Source organism: Cynocephalus volans, chromosome 2 (assembly GCF_027409185.1).
Source record: "Cynocephalus volans isolate mCynVol1 chromosome 2, mCynVol1.pri, whole genome shotgun sequence".
NCBI lineage: Eukaryota > Metazoa > Chordata > Mammalia > Dermoptera > Cynocephalidae > Cynocephalus > Cynocephalus volans.
The window spans coordinates 169,480,013-169,496,950 of NC_084461.1; the positions used below are offsets into that span (position 1 = coordinate 169,480,013).

A 16,938-nucleotide genomic window follows, 5' to 3' on the forward strand; every position below is an offset into this window, starting at 1 on the left:
GGGTGTCTGACAGCCTTAGAAAAGATGAGGTATCAGGTCTAGGTGACAGAGACATCGATGAGGCATGGAAGTTCTTCTGTATGAAATAAATACTCTCCATATGTGTGTTATAATGCTGGCGATTTTCACTTTTGGGCACCTCCAAATGGCACCTTTTATCCACAATACATTTGCTACTTTCGAAGCAGATCAGTTTCTGATCTTAGCGCAAGTGGAATCGATGGTTGTATGATCAGAAGACCGTTGGCAAAGATGCATACAAATAGTTAACAAGGTAATGGTAAGAAATGTTGACCTTGATTTGTTTAGCTAAGATGTAAAGATTTTTGAAGGTCAAAGGTGTTCTTGTGTAGTGTTTTGGAGTCTAACTGTGCCTGACCCTCTAACATTAAGCTGCTGTGGCCTGCAGTTTTGAAGAGTGAAGCAAACCAGGGAAAGGCGAGGAGGGGGAGAGAACAGGAAATAGAGTGAGGTGTTTCAGGAAGTTGTCAGGGGTTGACTGATTGATTCCAGATGGAAAGGGTCAGCCTTCACGACCCAGGAAATACTCACTAGGGGAAAGAAGTTGGCTTGGGGAAGGGGAAGGCCTGGGAGTGAGATGATATTGGAATGCACGTTCTACTTCCTTTAGTCTTGAAACATTCAGAAATTCTAACTTGTCTGAATTGAATACTATCAGCATTGTCATCGTTCATGAGAAAACAGTGAAGGAAGTTAAATTAGAAGCTTTGACTCTACCAAATATATCTTTATCTTCATTAGGTAGTTCATGCATTCTTCCAGAAGTAGAGAGAATGTGTGCAAAAGGCAGAATTTAAGTGTGCATCTCCACGTATAGGGACAGCAATCACATGTGTCTGACTTCATGTTGTGTGAATTAAATCTGTTACATTCCGCAAATTCAGTTTAAGTGGCAGGCAGGCTCTTCTAAGGACCTCACAGTCTAAGATATTTGGACTATTAAACACTGGAACTTGCCTCATGCCTATATATATATACGTGTACACGCACATACATTTGGACATAATTTAGAATCTTGTAATAAATTTTGCAGACACTGAAATAATTCAGGTTAATTCCCTTGCTGTCAGGAGAGGCCAGCGCTAGCCAGCAAGAGATTAAAATTTATTTCCATTGTTAATAGCAAATAATGAAGTGCATCTGAACCATCCATGTATGTCATTCGGGAAATGTTCACTTTGGAACTGAGTCTCACTCCACCCAAGTGGACAATGATGAAATCAGCTGGCTCTTGAAAGCCCATATTTTGTGGCAGGAATGCATGAGAAGCGTTACTGGACAGGATGACAGGAAGCTTGTGGAATGAATTAAAGTGGCCGCAGAGACAATGCTGTTTACATCCACATTCTCCTTAGACAGGGCTGGGTACCCCTCCGTGTGCCTAGTACAGCTCATTAGCAATTAAAGTCCAAAGCACCCTCTTGTTTTTTGTTTTGTTTTGCAGAGATGATAGCCATGTCTTTGAAAATCCATTCACACACACAATTTGTAAGAGTGGTGCTGGCCAGTCAGCTCAGTTGATTAGACCACAGCTTTATAACAACAAGGTCACAGGTTCAGATCCCTGTGCCAGCCAGCTGCCAAAAAAAAAAAAAAAAAAAAAAAACCCCAACAATTTATAACAATGGTTCAATTCCTCTTTTTTCTCCCTTTTCTCCTAAAGTTTTCAGAGAGTGAGCAGGTACAGAGTTGATCGTTTTCAACCTTACCATTCATCTTAACTCTGTGACCAGGAGGCTCTGTCCATCCCTGTGACCGTGATGTGATCTTGTGCCCTGCTGAGATTGCTCTAAGAACTTGTGCTTTGGTGTGCTTGGGGAAATTGATGGATGTCTCCGTCTTATGGTTGCCGTTCCATGATAGGAACTTTCTGGGAGAACTTCCCCCAGACTCTAACATGCTAACATGGACACAATTGAAAACAGACCCAGAGCTAGACAGGCTACATCCCTGAATTGTGAGCAATTATATTGATCATTTTCCGAATGACAACTGGGTTTCCTTTAAGTTTATTCTTTGAATCTCCATGACCTGTCATCATACCTGAGACATAGTAGAAGCTCAGTGAATATCTGTTGAGTTGAATGATGGAAACTCAATTATGTGCGTGTAAAATTTTGCGTATGCTACCAGAACACCGAGGACGTAAGGCTCTATGAAATGATTTGTGGACTTAAGGGTTTTGGGGATTCTCCTAAACCTATTACATTAAAAATAGATCAAATTTTTTAAAGATGCCATCTAAAACTATCTTTGGGGAAAAAAGTCAGAAGAGTGTTGATTGGACGGTTGGTTGTTAGGATGGACTGGGAGGAAATACAAATAACTTTTTGAGGAGATGGAAATATTTTACGTTGTGACAGTGACGTCAATTGTACAGATAAGATTTGGGCATTTTAACGCATATAAATTTTACCTAAATACAAAAAAGTCAAACCTGTGATGTTTATCATCATCGAGTCGGGAGGTGATGGGTGGTGGAATAGATGGAAGGAGAATGGCAGTGTTTTGAAAGTTCTTGATGCCGGATGACGCATACTGAGGATTCATTGTGCTCTTCTTTTTTTTGGTTTGCTTTAAGTTATTCATAATAAGTTTTTTAAATGCCATCTAATTTCCTCATATTAAGAGGTAAGGCAGGGTCAAGGTTCCACCTCCATTTAATAAATAAAGGAGGGGTGGCAGGACAATTACAAGCAGAATATCAACAAATTTAATTTGGGGGTCAGCAGGAAGAGTCACTTTCAACATGGCTCCTCTTTATGTTCCTATTCAGTGCCCTTCCCCAGAGCTCTGTGCACACACATGAATATGCATGTATCAGGTTCCTGTCTCACAAAAATAATTGCATGAGTAACTGCCGTGAGCTGAGATGTTAGACTCATCTAGAACGGCACGTCTTCCTGGGTCAAGTAAGTGGGTGGTCGGTGCACCCAGGTGCACTCTCTTCTGCCAGTCTCCTCTTTGAATGTCTCCCACACCCCTGATCTGCAGTATGCAGGGCAGAACTCAGTGCTGTACTATTCTGTGTGCTAACCATGTTTCTCCAACCTGAAAGAGAGCTCCTTGAGTGTGGGGCCATGCCTTGTAACTGTCTGTACTTAACCCCTATGTCCTCCTCTCTAGAACCTCCTCCAGAGCTTAGACCCCAGGAAACTCTATGAGTACTCTCCTCTGTCTTACCTACTGGTCATGCAAGGCAGGATCAAGACAAACAGGCTGCCAACTCAACCTAATTTAGCACACACCAAGCTCTGTGTGGAAGGCTTTCTGTGTGTTGTCTCATTTCATCCTCATTTTGTCTCACTCAGCCCAGTGAGGTGGGCAGTGTTGTGGATGTTTCACAGATAAGGAAAGCTAAGATGTGCAAAGGTTAAGAAATTTGTCCCTGGTTACAAGTCAGGGAACGGTGGGCCTGGGATCTGAATTCAGTCTCTGACTACAAGTCTACGTTCCTCCCTACTCCACACAAATCTCTTCCCTTCCCTCTGTTAAACACTAACATCCTGCACTTTCAACACTGAATTCCAGCAACCTTCTCACTGGAAGTCTGAGCACTTCAGCCACTGCTCTCTAGTGAGCAGGGACACCACAGACAACTCTTTATCCAGCACCTCGATTCCCAGCACGACGTTAGCACATGTCTGAAGTGCAAGAACCCACTACTGAGCTCGGAGAAGTGACCTTCCAGCTGGCGTGTAGATCTCAGCTTCCCGATCACACACAGCCGGCTCCATGTAGTGACTCCGGCTCAAGGTTCAGCTGGGAATGATGGTCTCAGTTCTTTCATAGGGAACTATGTTTCTGGAACCAGCCGGCAGATGGCCACTGTCCTCACTTTGTTACCTGGGCATAGTGTGGCCACAAATAGGACATGACCACACATGGGCCAAGGGCAGCTTCTTTTTCTGTAAAGTTCTGCCATCCTTCTAGGAGGAGGAAAACCTGTTGAGTTATTGAGAACATGACTCATCCCTGAGTTCTGTCCTGTCTCCCATTTTGCATATGGAAGTGTGGCAGAGCAGAATTCAGGTCCATTTACTAGTTGGTGTGAAACTGACCCCACCACCCCCTCTCCCCTTTTGACTATAAATACACAGGTTGTGTTGTCAACAACGGTGAATGTGGATGGACATGTGCTGGCTGTTTCTGACAACATGTTTGTTCATAACAACTCCAAGCACGGACGGAGAGCAAGAAGACTTGACCCATCAGAAGGTAGGGCTGTCTGGCTGAGAATGGCCAACCAGCAAAGTTCTCCACACATTTTCTGGTGTGAATTTCAAATTTATGTCTCAGAGTCAGAGAAAGGACACAGAACCGTGTGGGTTTTTAAGTGAAGTTGTAAACACTGGCTCCAGCCTTCTCTGGTGTGAGCCCCGATCATCTCCCCGCCGGTGTTCAAGTCCTCCTGCCTTCCGTTCAGTTCTGTGTTATTCTTTTTGCTAGACGGGCATTTCAGGCAAATGTAAGCCTGTGACATCTTAGTTAAACAGGAACATTGCAGTGCCAGACATGTATGAATAAGTGTCAGATGTGCCCTTAAACAGATTGTGGGCAAAACAAAACAATGTGCAGAATGAAACTGACACTAATTGATTTTTGTTTGCTTAGACAAGAAGAAATCATGGTCTGCTCTGGGTAGTTTTCCAAGTGCATTAAAGTAATTAGAAATACTGGTCACTGTTAAGCTTCAAGTTGTCCAAAAAATTAAAGTATATCGGTGAAGATAACTGACAAACCTAACTGAATTCCAACTTAGCTATTCCCCTTACTTCCGCACTCCCCCACTGACTGTGGTAGGAAGACCTTGTAATATAAAATGCATGGCCAAATTAGGCTACTATTTTAGTGTAATGTTTTGCAGTGTTTTGCTTTTATACGGTCCACCAGCCCCCACCCCGACTTGGCCCTAAAAATGTATCTTGTATCATTTTGAATAGGAATTAATGAACTGAAAGAAAATGATTGAATCAGTAAAGAATTTGGAGTGGTGTTAATTCTCCCACAGTGGGCACTGAAAGGGGAGATCTAGGAACCCATCCAGTTTCCTTTGACTGATTGAATGTGATTGACTGGCTGTTCAAAGGGGGCTCATGTTTTTGGAGTCCTGCCAAAGTTCTCCTCCACCTTTGACCCTGTCAACTTTGGAAATGGAGTGATGGATTGACTTCAGTTATGGCCTGAAAACCATATTGGGTTCCTGTTGGAATGTAAAGTCCAGAGGCCTCGAGCGTATGGAAGAAGGGGGAAAATCCTTCCTACAAAGTTAGGATTCTGATTAGAAATTGTCTTTTAATAGTGCTGAAAAAAATCCCTTCAACTGCAATAGATTTGGCTTTCCCCCACTCTCTCTAGCATGTTAACAAGTCTTGTGAATTTTAACATCTTGGGGCAGAGGAGGTAGGGAGAGAAAAGGGATTTACACATTTCCAGTGTGATCAGCTTATAAAAATATGGGCAAAAACAACAGAGTTTAAAAAACACCCTTTGCACAATTAACTAAGTGTTTTTACTTTTCATACATAATGGTCAACTCGTTAGGCTTTAATGACCTGGTGAAAACCAACAACCAATTAGGGAATGATGGCAAGTCAAACACAGCTCAGCTTGAACTTCTTGGAATGTTCAAGAGAGGCCCATCCCCCAAACTCCAAACTTTGACCACCAAAGGACAGGCCTGACTCTTTCCTGTCTTCTTAGCTACCCCCTGCATCAAAGCCATTAGCCCAAGCGAAGGCTGGACCACAGGAGGAGCTATGGTCATCATCATCGGGGACAACTTCTTTGATGGCCTCCAAGTGGTGTTTGGGACCATGCTTGTATGGAGTGAGGTAGGCAAAGGCAACCTGCTTCCCTGATTTCTTTTGGCCCAAAGATTGTTTTGGTCTGGGGAAAACTAGTAATTCCTAGAGTATCAGGAACATGAACACACATTATTGGGCACCTAGGATGAGCCAGGCACAAGACTAAAAAGACGTGGAAGTCATGGTATTTGCAGAGATGGACTCCTTACAAAGATAAATATGCATTGCAATATTATATAAAATTGTGAAAAATTGTAAATGGCCTAGATATTGGATAATAAGAGAATGGTAAAATAAATGATGGACTATCACTGCACCATTCAAAATTATATTTAAAAAAAATTCTAATGACACAGAAGAAAGGATATGCTTGTGCTCTAATGCTAAGTGGGAAAAAACGTCAGGACAACAGTATCTATGGATGTAAAATTTGGTTATGTAACATGCATCCATAGAAAAGTATTGGGAACACACTAAACATTAATATCAGTTGTCCCTGTGATGTTAATATTTTTCTGTAATCTCCACATTTTCCAAGTTGGCTGTTTTACTGTTACAATCATATGAAATGCATTACAACAAGAAGGGGGACAGTGCTACCCTGGGCTTGGAGTTGCTGCATCAGTGTGTGAAGTCACAGGCAGTGTAGGAATTCAGTGGAGGGAATGAATCCAGGGGCGGGGGTGGGCAGCAGGAAGGGGGAGGGACTGGAGCTGGGCTGGTTGGAGGGAAAGGACCCAGGTAGGTTGGGTTGAGAGGAAATTCCAGGATGAGAGAGAGAGAGAGGTGTGAGACACAGGAACAAGGACGTTCAGAGAGTGTGTGGAGCGCATCAGTTAGAGCAGAGAGAAGCCCTGGGGAATAGGAGTGGGGGGTGCTCTGTGTCCCACATCTTCGGTGATGGCTTATCTAATATTTTATTATGGTATTTTATTTCCCCATCTATTCATTCCTCAGCTAATAACCCCACATGCCATCAGAGTGCAGACTCCTCCTCGGCATATCCCTGGAGTAGTGGAAGTGACATTATCTTATAAATCCAAGCAGTTCTGCAAAGGAGCCCCAGGAAGGTTCATTTACACAGGTGGGTGAGAAAATGATTCCAAGGGAGGCTGGCTCCTGGCTCACCTTTGCTCTGGTTCCCAGCCCCTGTGCTTTGTAATCATCCATCGTTTTTTCTAGGTCTTTCTACTAGTCTGGGAAGAGTGGATTCAGTGATAGACATCGAGTGGGGAAGTGTACACTCAACTCTAAATTTGTATTTTACTTCAGCAACTTCTCCGTGGTCTGGGAGATGATCACAGCAGCTCATTTCAGGAACACACCATTACACATTTTACTCTGCTGGAACCACACTAGAAGAGTCATTTATCCAAGCAGTCAGATAAGATAAATTAGATAAAGTTGTTGGCTGTAACTAAATTTTCTTGAAAAGATTCAAGAAATTTGCCTGATTTTATTGCAGAGTGATTCAAAGTATTTTTAAACTTTATGGAAGTAAAAATCATCTATTAGCACGATATTTATTGGATGTCTACATGGAAGGTGCAGATGACACATAAGAGATGGTGTTGGGCCTTAAAAACTAATGCCACCTTGGGCCGAGCCCGTGGCGCACTCGGTGGGGTGTGGTGCTGGGAGCGCGGCGACGCTCCCGCTGCAGGTTTGGATCCTTCATAGGAATGACTGGTGCACTCACTGGCTGAGTGCCAGTCACGAAAAAACGACAAAAAACAAACAACAACAACCAAAAAAAAAAAAACTAATGCCACCTTAAGTGACATTACAAACGGCACCATTATGGGCCCACAAAGGCATATTAACGTGGCAGCCTAAGATGGCTCCGGGAGGAAGTAGGGTGAGAGTATCTGCGGGAACCTTGCCTTAGCCCTTATTGGCCAAATATACGCTTCCGCGCTCGTGGACACTGCGTGATTGCAATAGCTAGGCATTGAGACAGGATGCATGCTCTCGTAATCTTTAAGCTGATTGGAGGATGTAAAAACCTCCCTTCCCCATTTGCCTTTAAAAGCAAGTGCTTGTGTGATAATAAACGGAACTGCTGGACAGAACCCCCACCACGTCTGAGTGTCGTTTAACGGGCTGGTTGGGGCCGGTGGCTGTGCTCCTCTCTCTTCGGGGCTCTCTTCCCCCATCTCCTCCCAACGGGGACCAGAGGGAAAGAGGAATCCAGGCCATCTGCTCGCCCACCAGAAGGGACACCTAGGGAGAGACTGATAATGAGGCTAGGGCTGTTCGGGATGGCCAGTGGCTGACCCGACAAGATGGTCCCTTCTTTATTTGGAAGTTTAGAAACTTCTGAAGAGGCAGTGGTATATTGGACAAAACATCCAGAAAATTTGTAAATTTGAAATGTTTGGTATTGCCAATGAATGGAATACAAATTTCAGGAAGAGAGTTTAGTGTGGACTAGAGTAGTGGGATGGGGTGTCAAGGAGGAGATAGAAATTGAAGACGTATTAGGATAGGGAGGATGTAGATGACCAAAGGGAAGAAGGAGGAATGTTATGGCTATGGGAATCTCAGTGCAAAGGCCGCAGGGTGAGGTGGGCATATGCCCAGGGTCCGACAGCTGTGGCGGTGCACTTTGTAGAATTTAGACTAGAGCTTAGCCTTGATGAGCCAGACTTGAGAGGGAAGGAAACCCAAAAACAGAGACAGAAGGTCTAGTGGTGGTTACCAGGGGCTGGGGGAGGGGAATGGGAAGTGGTTGTTCAATGGATACAGAGTTTCAGTTTTGCAAAACGAAAAGAGCTCTGGAGATGGGCTGCACAACAATGTAAATATAACGAACACTATTGCACTGTATCTCACAAACGGTGAGAAAGGTCAATTGCATGTTAATGTGTATCTTACCACAATTTTTTAAAAATGGGGAGAAAAGTGTTGTATGGGAATTTGGACTTGATTTGGTAAGAAATAAGAACACACTGAGGGTTCCCGTGCATGGGAGAGTAACTCAAAGGTGTTATCGTTGGAAAAGCATATGCTGTTGTCATAAAGACTGAGTTACGTGGAGGAAAACCTGAAGGCAAAACTAGGGTTTTGTATTCTGAAAGAGAAAATAAGGGGTAGAAAGAAAGAAGTATATAAACCAAGAAAATATATGAAGCATATTACAAATGTTTAATATTGTTTTATATATAGTGTATTCTTCTTTCACTTGGACTCAGCTTTCTGCTCATGTCAGGTTCGATATCAAATAGGAGTAGATGGAAGGGGGTAATTTTCAGGTATATTTATTTAAAATGTGCCTTTGAATTTACTCTCCTGAGATAGGAATATCTCAGGTATTATTTCTTGTGGGTTTATGGAAGATTTTATTGCAGTCACAATAAACAATGTTACTGTTCTAGCTCCCAAAGGGTCACAGTTCATCTATTCATTCATTCAAACTAGTATTATCTCCTGCCTACCGTGGGCTGGCAACACTCTGGCTCTGGGATATAGAAGTGAGCAAGGTGATGTCCTCCATCTTAATAAAGCTTACATTCCAGAGGGGAGACAGACAACGAAGAAAATAAATGATATGGTCTCCCGTAGGGAGAAATCAGGGAAGGGGTATGAGGCAGGGTGGCCAGGGAGGCCTCTCTGGGGAAGGGACATGGAGCAGAGACCCAAATCACAGGAGGGGCTGTCCCCTCCTATCCCCTGGAGATCTGCCCCCCCCTTCCTGCCTTGCCTCTCTGACCTTCCCTCCCCTCCGTTCACATCGCCTTCCCTCCATCCTGGGAACTCCTCAGGGCTGTGTTTTCTGCTTGGTCCACTGGTGTTTGCTTGAACAGTGCCTGAAAGCCCATGAATCTGTGGGGGAGTGTCCCAGGCAGCGAACACAGTGAGATGACAGACTGAGGAGCAGGAAGGAGGCTGATGTCATCGGGGAAGAGCAAGAGTGCCAGTGTGGCTGTGGGGGAGTCGCTGGGTAGGACGGAGTGGGGAGGTGAGGCAGGACAGGCAGGTGGGGAAGGGTTTGGGTGGGAGACACCGCAGATGTGGAACAAGAGCACAGTCAGCATCGCCACAGGACTTAAAGCCACAGGGCTGGGTCAGATGGCCACAGAACAGGGTGAAGTTACATGATGCAAGAAACCTATAGGTGGCGCCTTGGCAACACCCACATGTGGGGTTCAGGATACAGAGGAGCCTGGGAAGGAGACCAAGAAGGAGCAGACAGGGTAGGGGGAAACCAGGAGCATGGGCTGTCCCTGAAGCCAGGTGGAGAATGGGTCTCGCTCTAGGGCACTTGCCATATTCAAAGCTTCCAGCATCTCTGGTGTTTCAAAGACAACCCCTGGACACGGATAATGAGTCCGGCCTGTGATGAGGTAGGTGGGTATGATAACAAGCACGTTGCAGCCAATTCTCTGTTCTCTACAGGAGTAAAGAATGACCTTGATACAAGGTGGGGCTATAGACATTGGAGCCGGGTGTTGTGTGCACGTTGTGTACACATGTACATTCATTCATTCAAACTTCCTCTGGAAGCAGGTTCTCACCCTTGGCTGCACTTTAAATCACCAATGCCTAGGCCAGACCCCAGACCAATTAGATATGAAACTCTGAAGGTAGGACCCAGATATCAGTGCTCAAAATTATGCTCAAGCCACAAAGCCAGTAATGCCTCTAGCAGCTTACAGTTCTAGAAGGGGAGATAGCTACTTCCAGATTACAATAATTAGTTTCAGTCCCATAAGAGATATAAAAGCAATAAGCATTGCAGGGGCACTGGGCAGGGAGTAACCGACTTTGGGGAACCAGGGACAGCTTCCCAGAGTAACAGTAGAGTGACATTCTGAAAGCAAAGTGGAAACTTGGCAGACAAAATGGAGGAGGTTATGGACTACGGTTCTTGGAAACACAGGGCCTAGCAAAAGAGGAGCTCATACAACTGGGAAAATAACAGATGTTATGTTGCACGTAAATCCAAAGAATTTCAGAGATGGAGGGCCTTTGAAGATCATCTGGTCAAAGTCCCTCTTTTGCAGAAGAGAAAATTGAGATCCAGGGAAAAGTGACTTGCTTAGAATTGCCAACTGAGTTGAAGATGGGGTCAGGATGATTCCGGTCTCTGGTCAATCCTGTCTGGTGTCTTTAGTTAGCAATGTAGTATCAGCAAAGAACTCTCTTTTCCTGATGTGCTGAGACATTACTGACTTTTTCATGAAGCATGAGCACTGTGTTCAGCATGGTGCTATGTGCTGGGGACAATGGGGACGAGTGTCAGACCGATAGGATCCAACCTCGCTAGACATGATGACGTAGTGATGTGCAGGTGAACTGCTCATGCTCTGGAGTCAGACTGGCTGGACTCACAGCCTGGCTTGCCTCCTAAATAGTTCTTAACTCTTGGGCAAGTGAATGAACACCTTGGTTTCCCCATCTTTAAAATGGGTGACCTACTCACAGGGCTGAGGTGAGGACTAAATGATACGGAGACCAGGGTGGGCTGGTAAAGGTTTAACAGCTAGCTCTCCAGAAAAAAGGGGATTAGAAAAGCATTGGTTTGTAGTATTTACTGATTTCCATTATGCAAATACTTTCACTATGGCTGATTTCAAGCTACTGATGTGACATCAGTCGACTCATAAGGTTCCTGAAAATTTAGCCACCTGCTGTCACAAGCTGGTAAAGCCAGATCTAGCACACCTCTGCATATAAAGCACTTGTGATAGAGAGTGGCTCATATCTTATTACTCAAAGAGTGTTTGTTAGTGATATTATTCTTATTACCATTAGTGTTATCAGCACGGAGACCGATTTGAACAAGGAATTGCCCATGTGCTGAGTACAAAAAAGGGGTTGTGTAAGATGCTGGGAATGTACGCCAAGGGAATCAAACCTTTGTAAACTGAGGTGGCGGAAAGATGGGACAGACAAGAAACAGTTTGTGCAAAATCCCTGGGGTGGGAAAGAGTATGGGATACATTTTACGGACACGATGAATAGGGCAGAAAGAATGAGTTAAAGAGAGGTTGGGTTCAAGCTGGAAGGGAGGTCAGGGGCCAGGTCATATCAAGGCCTGCTTGTTCAGCCCTTACCCATATGCCATGGGGAGCTATGGGAATATTGTGATGACCAGATTTGCGTCTTAAAAGGTCATTCTGGATGCAGTGCAGAGAATGGCTTGTAAGCCAGGGTGGAGGCAGCAAGGTCAGTTGGAGGCCAGTGTGGTGGCCCAGGCCAGAAGTGATGGTGGCTTGGAGTAGAGTACCAGTGGTGGGGACAGGCAGCAGCGGATGAAATTTAGGAGGTAGCACTGACAGGACTTGATGATTGATTGGATGGGGTGAAGGTTGGGGAGGGGAGGGAAGGGGACAACTCTCAGGTTTCAGAGTTGAAAAATTGGGTGGGTATAGTTAGAAAGTGATTTTTTAAAAGGTATCACATGCTAAGGGAGTTCAGAGGAAGGACAGAATACTTCCAGCTGGTGGAGAGGTGGGAAGATTTAATACTGTAAAGATGTCGATTAATGAATAAATTTAACACAATGCCAATCAAAACACCAACAAAATGTTTGGGGAAACTTTAGAAAAGTTCACCTGCAAGGGAAAGGTGCTAAAATAGGACCCCTGATTTTGAAAAATGAGAAGGCCTTGCCCTACCAGACGTTAAAACCTATTTTGTTTCAATAATTAAAAGAATATGGGGCTATGGAGAACATATAGAAATGTTGTATATCGGAAGAAAAATTTAATAAAATAAACTGTTTCTGCACACATTAAGTGTGTAAATACTTATGTATTAATATAGGTGAGGAGCCATCTCAGGCCAATGTGGAAAACATGAAATGTTTAACACGTGTGTTAAACCAACTAGTTAAGCATTTTTAAAAGAAAAAGATTTCTAATTTCATGTCATAAATTGAAATATATTCAAGTTAAGTATTTTTCATTAAAAATGTAGACATTTCAAAAGTTTATAGATCTAAAAAATAATTATAATCTTGATAACATTTGCATTAAAGACAGAGACCATTAAGCAAAAGATGTGATGACATAAAAAGAAAATTTTTACGTGTTGAAGTGCCAGGCATTAAATCAGAAGGAAAAATACAAACCGGGAACATATTTGCTCTATAGCATATATGTTTGTTATCTTATGTATAAAAAGACTTATTCATGTGTTCAGCAAAAATTTATTTTATGCCTACTATTTGTCAACCATTACATCATACATTGTAGATAATGAGGGGAGCATTAGAAATCCTTAAATGAAAGATAAATTATCTCAAATTGAGGAGAAAATGGCAAATACACAAAGAGACAGCAAGCAACATCAGGAGTTAACTCAGGAAAGGATACAATTAAGCAATAAACATATTTTTAAAAACTCAATCACATTAATAATCAGATGCATGCAAATTAAGGCAACAAGGAGATCACATTTTTTCCCTATGAAGTGGGCAAACTTTTTTAAAAAGATGAAAATACCCAGGTTGGAGAAATTAGAAGAAACTGGGGACTTTCTAACATACTACTGTAGGAATGTAAATGGTTCCAGGAGAGTACCTAGTTTTACAAATGTATGTGAATATAGCTAATAACTGAGCTCTGTACATTTTAATATTGTTAAGAGAGTAAAATTTGTAAGGTTCGCATCACAAAAAATGTTAAATATTTGAGGCGATGGATATTTTAATCAGCTTAATTTTATCTTTTCATGTATTAAAACATCATAATACCACTTTGTACCCTATTAACATACACAATTATAACTTGTCAATATGTAATACAAATAAAAATTAAAATAAAAAATATAGGTACCCTTTGACCCAGCAATTCTACGTTTAGGAATGTATACTTAGGAAATAACTGAATTTTCCTGAAGGCTATTTGTTGGAGCACAGTTTATAATAGTAAAAAAAACTGAAAACATCCTTAATTTCCATTAGGTGATTCATTAAATAAATAATGGAACATCTTTACACTTTTAGACATTAAAAATAATGCCATGGATGAGTATTTATTTACATGAAAGGCATGTGATATAAGATTAACAAAAGCTTAAAACAGTATGCATAGTATAATCCAATTTATATGTATATGAAAAATGATTAGTTATACAAAAACACCCAAGTAAGGTATGGAAGCCTGCACACCAAGGTGTTAGCTATGGTGGTTTTGGGGTGTTGGTATTATTTAAACTTTTTAAATGTTGCTTACTTACATCTATTATTTTCTAATAAAATTAAATTAAAAATTAAAAGAGTAAAATATGATACAAAAAATTAATGTCACACATATTTAAATACTGAAACAGCACACATTAGTAAATTTGATTTTTCAGGCATAAAGAAAGTATTTCCAGCCAGGCAATCAGTGAATCTTTCTTCCAAAAACTGGCTTTGAGAAGGAAGGACCTTGGGAGGCAGTTAGGGGTGAGAAGAGTAGGGACCCAGTCGTCTGTTCTTTCGCAGTCAGAGGGGAATGCTGTCTAGGATAGCTCAGTAGCCTGGTCGCTCTTGAGAGAAACTTCCACCTGGAGATTACTGGGCCAAATGCAACTCAGGCTGATGGAAACAAGAGCTCACGCCATCCATGGAGGGTACCAGACCCACAGGAAATGGTCTGGTGGCCTCTTGTGTTTTCTGCTGAATGAGCAGTGACCCACATGAAAGCTACTTCAGTCTTAGTCCTATAATTGCATAGGCAGTGGCTTCCACAGGTGACTGGGTTCTAAGTGCAGGTTGCCAGAGTGTTGTGGACTTTTCCCTAAGAGGAGATGCACAAAACCCTCTTGCACAAGTATTTCCAGCAGGCTGGGCCTCCTGAGGGCAGGAATGAAACACAGGACCCCACACTCTGAGCACCTGGGAGACGGCTCCTGCGGTCCCACTTCCAGGGCTTCACTGCAGGATAGTGCTCTGGGGCTGCAATAGCCAAGACAAAATGCTCAGCTCCAATTGTAAGGTGGAAAAAATCATCTCGATTGCAGAGGAGAAGAAGAACTTGAAACCTAGAGAGCTTCAGTGGGGGAAAGCGGGGCACTCCGGCAGCACTGGGTCTCAGGAGACGTGCTGAGACAGCCAGAAGAGTTGCTTTTGGAGGCTAGCTGTGTCGTTGATGGCTTGTCTGTTCTTTCTTCAAGTCACCTGATCTCTCTGAGCCCTGTTTTCTTCACCTGTAAAGCTCTGGTGCTAATTATACTATCCCCCATAGGTGTTTCCCTAATTTGGCTGATCATAAGAGGCATGCTTGGTGCCATTCCAAACATACCAAATCATACTGTTCCGGGAGGGTCTGGGAATCTGTATTTTGAACAAAGGAACAAGTTTGGGAAACCTAAGTTCTTTTTTTTTTGGTTTGTTTTTGTTTTTGTTTTAAACGGGATCCGAACCCGTGGTCTTGGTGTTATCAGCACCACACTCTCCCGAGTGAGCCATGGGCCAGCCCGGGAAACCTAAGTTCTGCTCATGAGGCTGTTGCAGGGACTTTCTGGCTTATAAAGCACTCCATGCGTGGGAGGATTCTTACAAGACTGGGTCATTTGGCCATGAACACAATAGAAGTGTTTACTCATATGTGGAACTTTCTAGAAGACTCAAAAGCAGAGGCAGGAAGGGAGGCTTGTCCTGCAGTCCACGCCCTACCACACACACCCTGTGGTCTATAGTCCAGTCATAGATGATTCCTAAATTAAAGGAGGCATCACTATCATGGACCCAAGCCATTAGATGTACCTGGTGTAACTAGCCAAAATGCAATAATCAGCTCCCCGTGGTGGCTGCTGCCAAGTACAGCACAAACAAATTCAGGGCTCTAATAACAACATGTTTTCTTCACACACGTGACTTTGCAGGTCTGTTTCCCTCCAACTTTGATTTGTAACATGCAGTTTGCTGCTGCGGGGTTGAGAGAGTCACAGGAGACCCTAGATCATCAGAAAAGTCCCGCTGCCTCTGTCTGGTTTGAGACCTGGAGGCTTAAAGGGAGGAGCTCCTGTTCTGCTGTCTTTGCAGACTTTTCCATGGAGAGCTGGCAGTGCAAAATAATAATCCTGGTACGGGCATCCAACTGGACCATGATGACTGGTTGTGTGGGTACTTCAGCTGTCCTGAGTTCAGGTGGCAGCAAGTATGCACAGAGAGGGTGTCCAGAGCATGGCATTTGGTGGTGGAATTGCCATTGCTTATAATTGCCAAATCTGCACCACCCGCAGAATCCAGTGCAAAATGTGATGCCTGCGCTGATGGCAGGCCATTGAAGGCACAGGGGTTGATGAGCGTGCTTTTTCACTACTGTTCCTATGGTTTTCTGCACAATCTGAGCTACCCATCTCATTGCTGGATAAGCGGTCTCCTTTAAGTATTATCATAAGACAGAATTAGTGAGGAAAAAATGATAGTAATTCAGTGATCACATCTAACATCTGTTGAGCACGTAGGGCCAGGCCCTGTCTTTTGAACTCTAGTAATCACCACATTTTCCCATGATGGTGATTCTATTAGTATCTCAACTTTATAGATGAGAAGTCTGCTGCTTAGAGAAATTAGGTCACCTGCCTGAGGTCACCAAGCTAACTGTCTATTCCAAAGTTCCATCCTTAACCACCTACCTGCGCAGCTTCCCAGTACTGCACAGCTTATTGGAAGAAATCATAGCAAGGCTCTCTGTTCAGCCTCATCAGGTAGCTGTTTGCTAAATGCCAATTGCCTGGTCTCTCTGGCTGTTACACTGAGGACGTGACAGAAAACAGGCTGTGACCTATGCACATGAAGGGGTCTCAAAGACGCCTTCCCTGTGCCTGGCTTTCTAGATGGCAAAATGGGGATTTTTCTCACTGTTGCAGCATGGTGTGCTACACTTGGAGCCTGTGAGGGCCTTTGAATTCCTTAGAAGTGATAGAAATTATCCTCTCCATAAACAGCTGAGGTTGGAGAAAGCAAAGGCATACAAACTCCACACTGTTATTAAACTTGAGAGAACTTGACACTGGGGCTAAGTCAGCCTGGGAGGTTCCTGTTATATAGTAGAGAGATAGTGACAGGGTTAAGAGTCTGGGATTTGAGCCCCAACTTTAGGGAAAACTGCTTAACTATTCTTTGTGCCATTTTTTCTTACCTAAAAAATGGAAGATATACTTACCTTAC

The 16,938-nt window shown here is 43.3% G+C and overlaps 1 protein-coding gene across 5 annotated transcripts in view; it reads left to right on the top strand.

The window, feature by feature from the left end:
• Nucleotides 1-16,938, top strand: part of EBF2 (EBF transcription factor 2) — a 180,941-nt gene that overhangs the window by 136,932 nt on the left and 27,071 nt on the right. For 4 of the 5 annotated variants that reach the window (XM_063085499.1, XM_063085497.1, XM_063085500.1 and 1 more), the window contains 3 exons: nucleotides 4,122-4,239; nucleotides 5,725-5,855; nucleotides 6,786-6,912. In XM_063085499.1, coding sequence (XP_062941569.1) covers nucleotides 4,122-4,239; nucleotides 5,725-5,855; nucleotides 6,786-6,912 — 376 coding nt within the window. Of the gene's footprint in view, nucleotides 1-4,121; nucleotides 4,276-5,724; nucleotides 5,856-6,785; nucleotides 6,913-16,938 lie in introns of all 5 variants that reach the window. The other variant, XM_063085496.1, reaches the window with a different exon arrangement.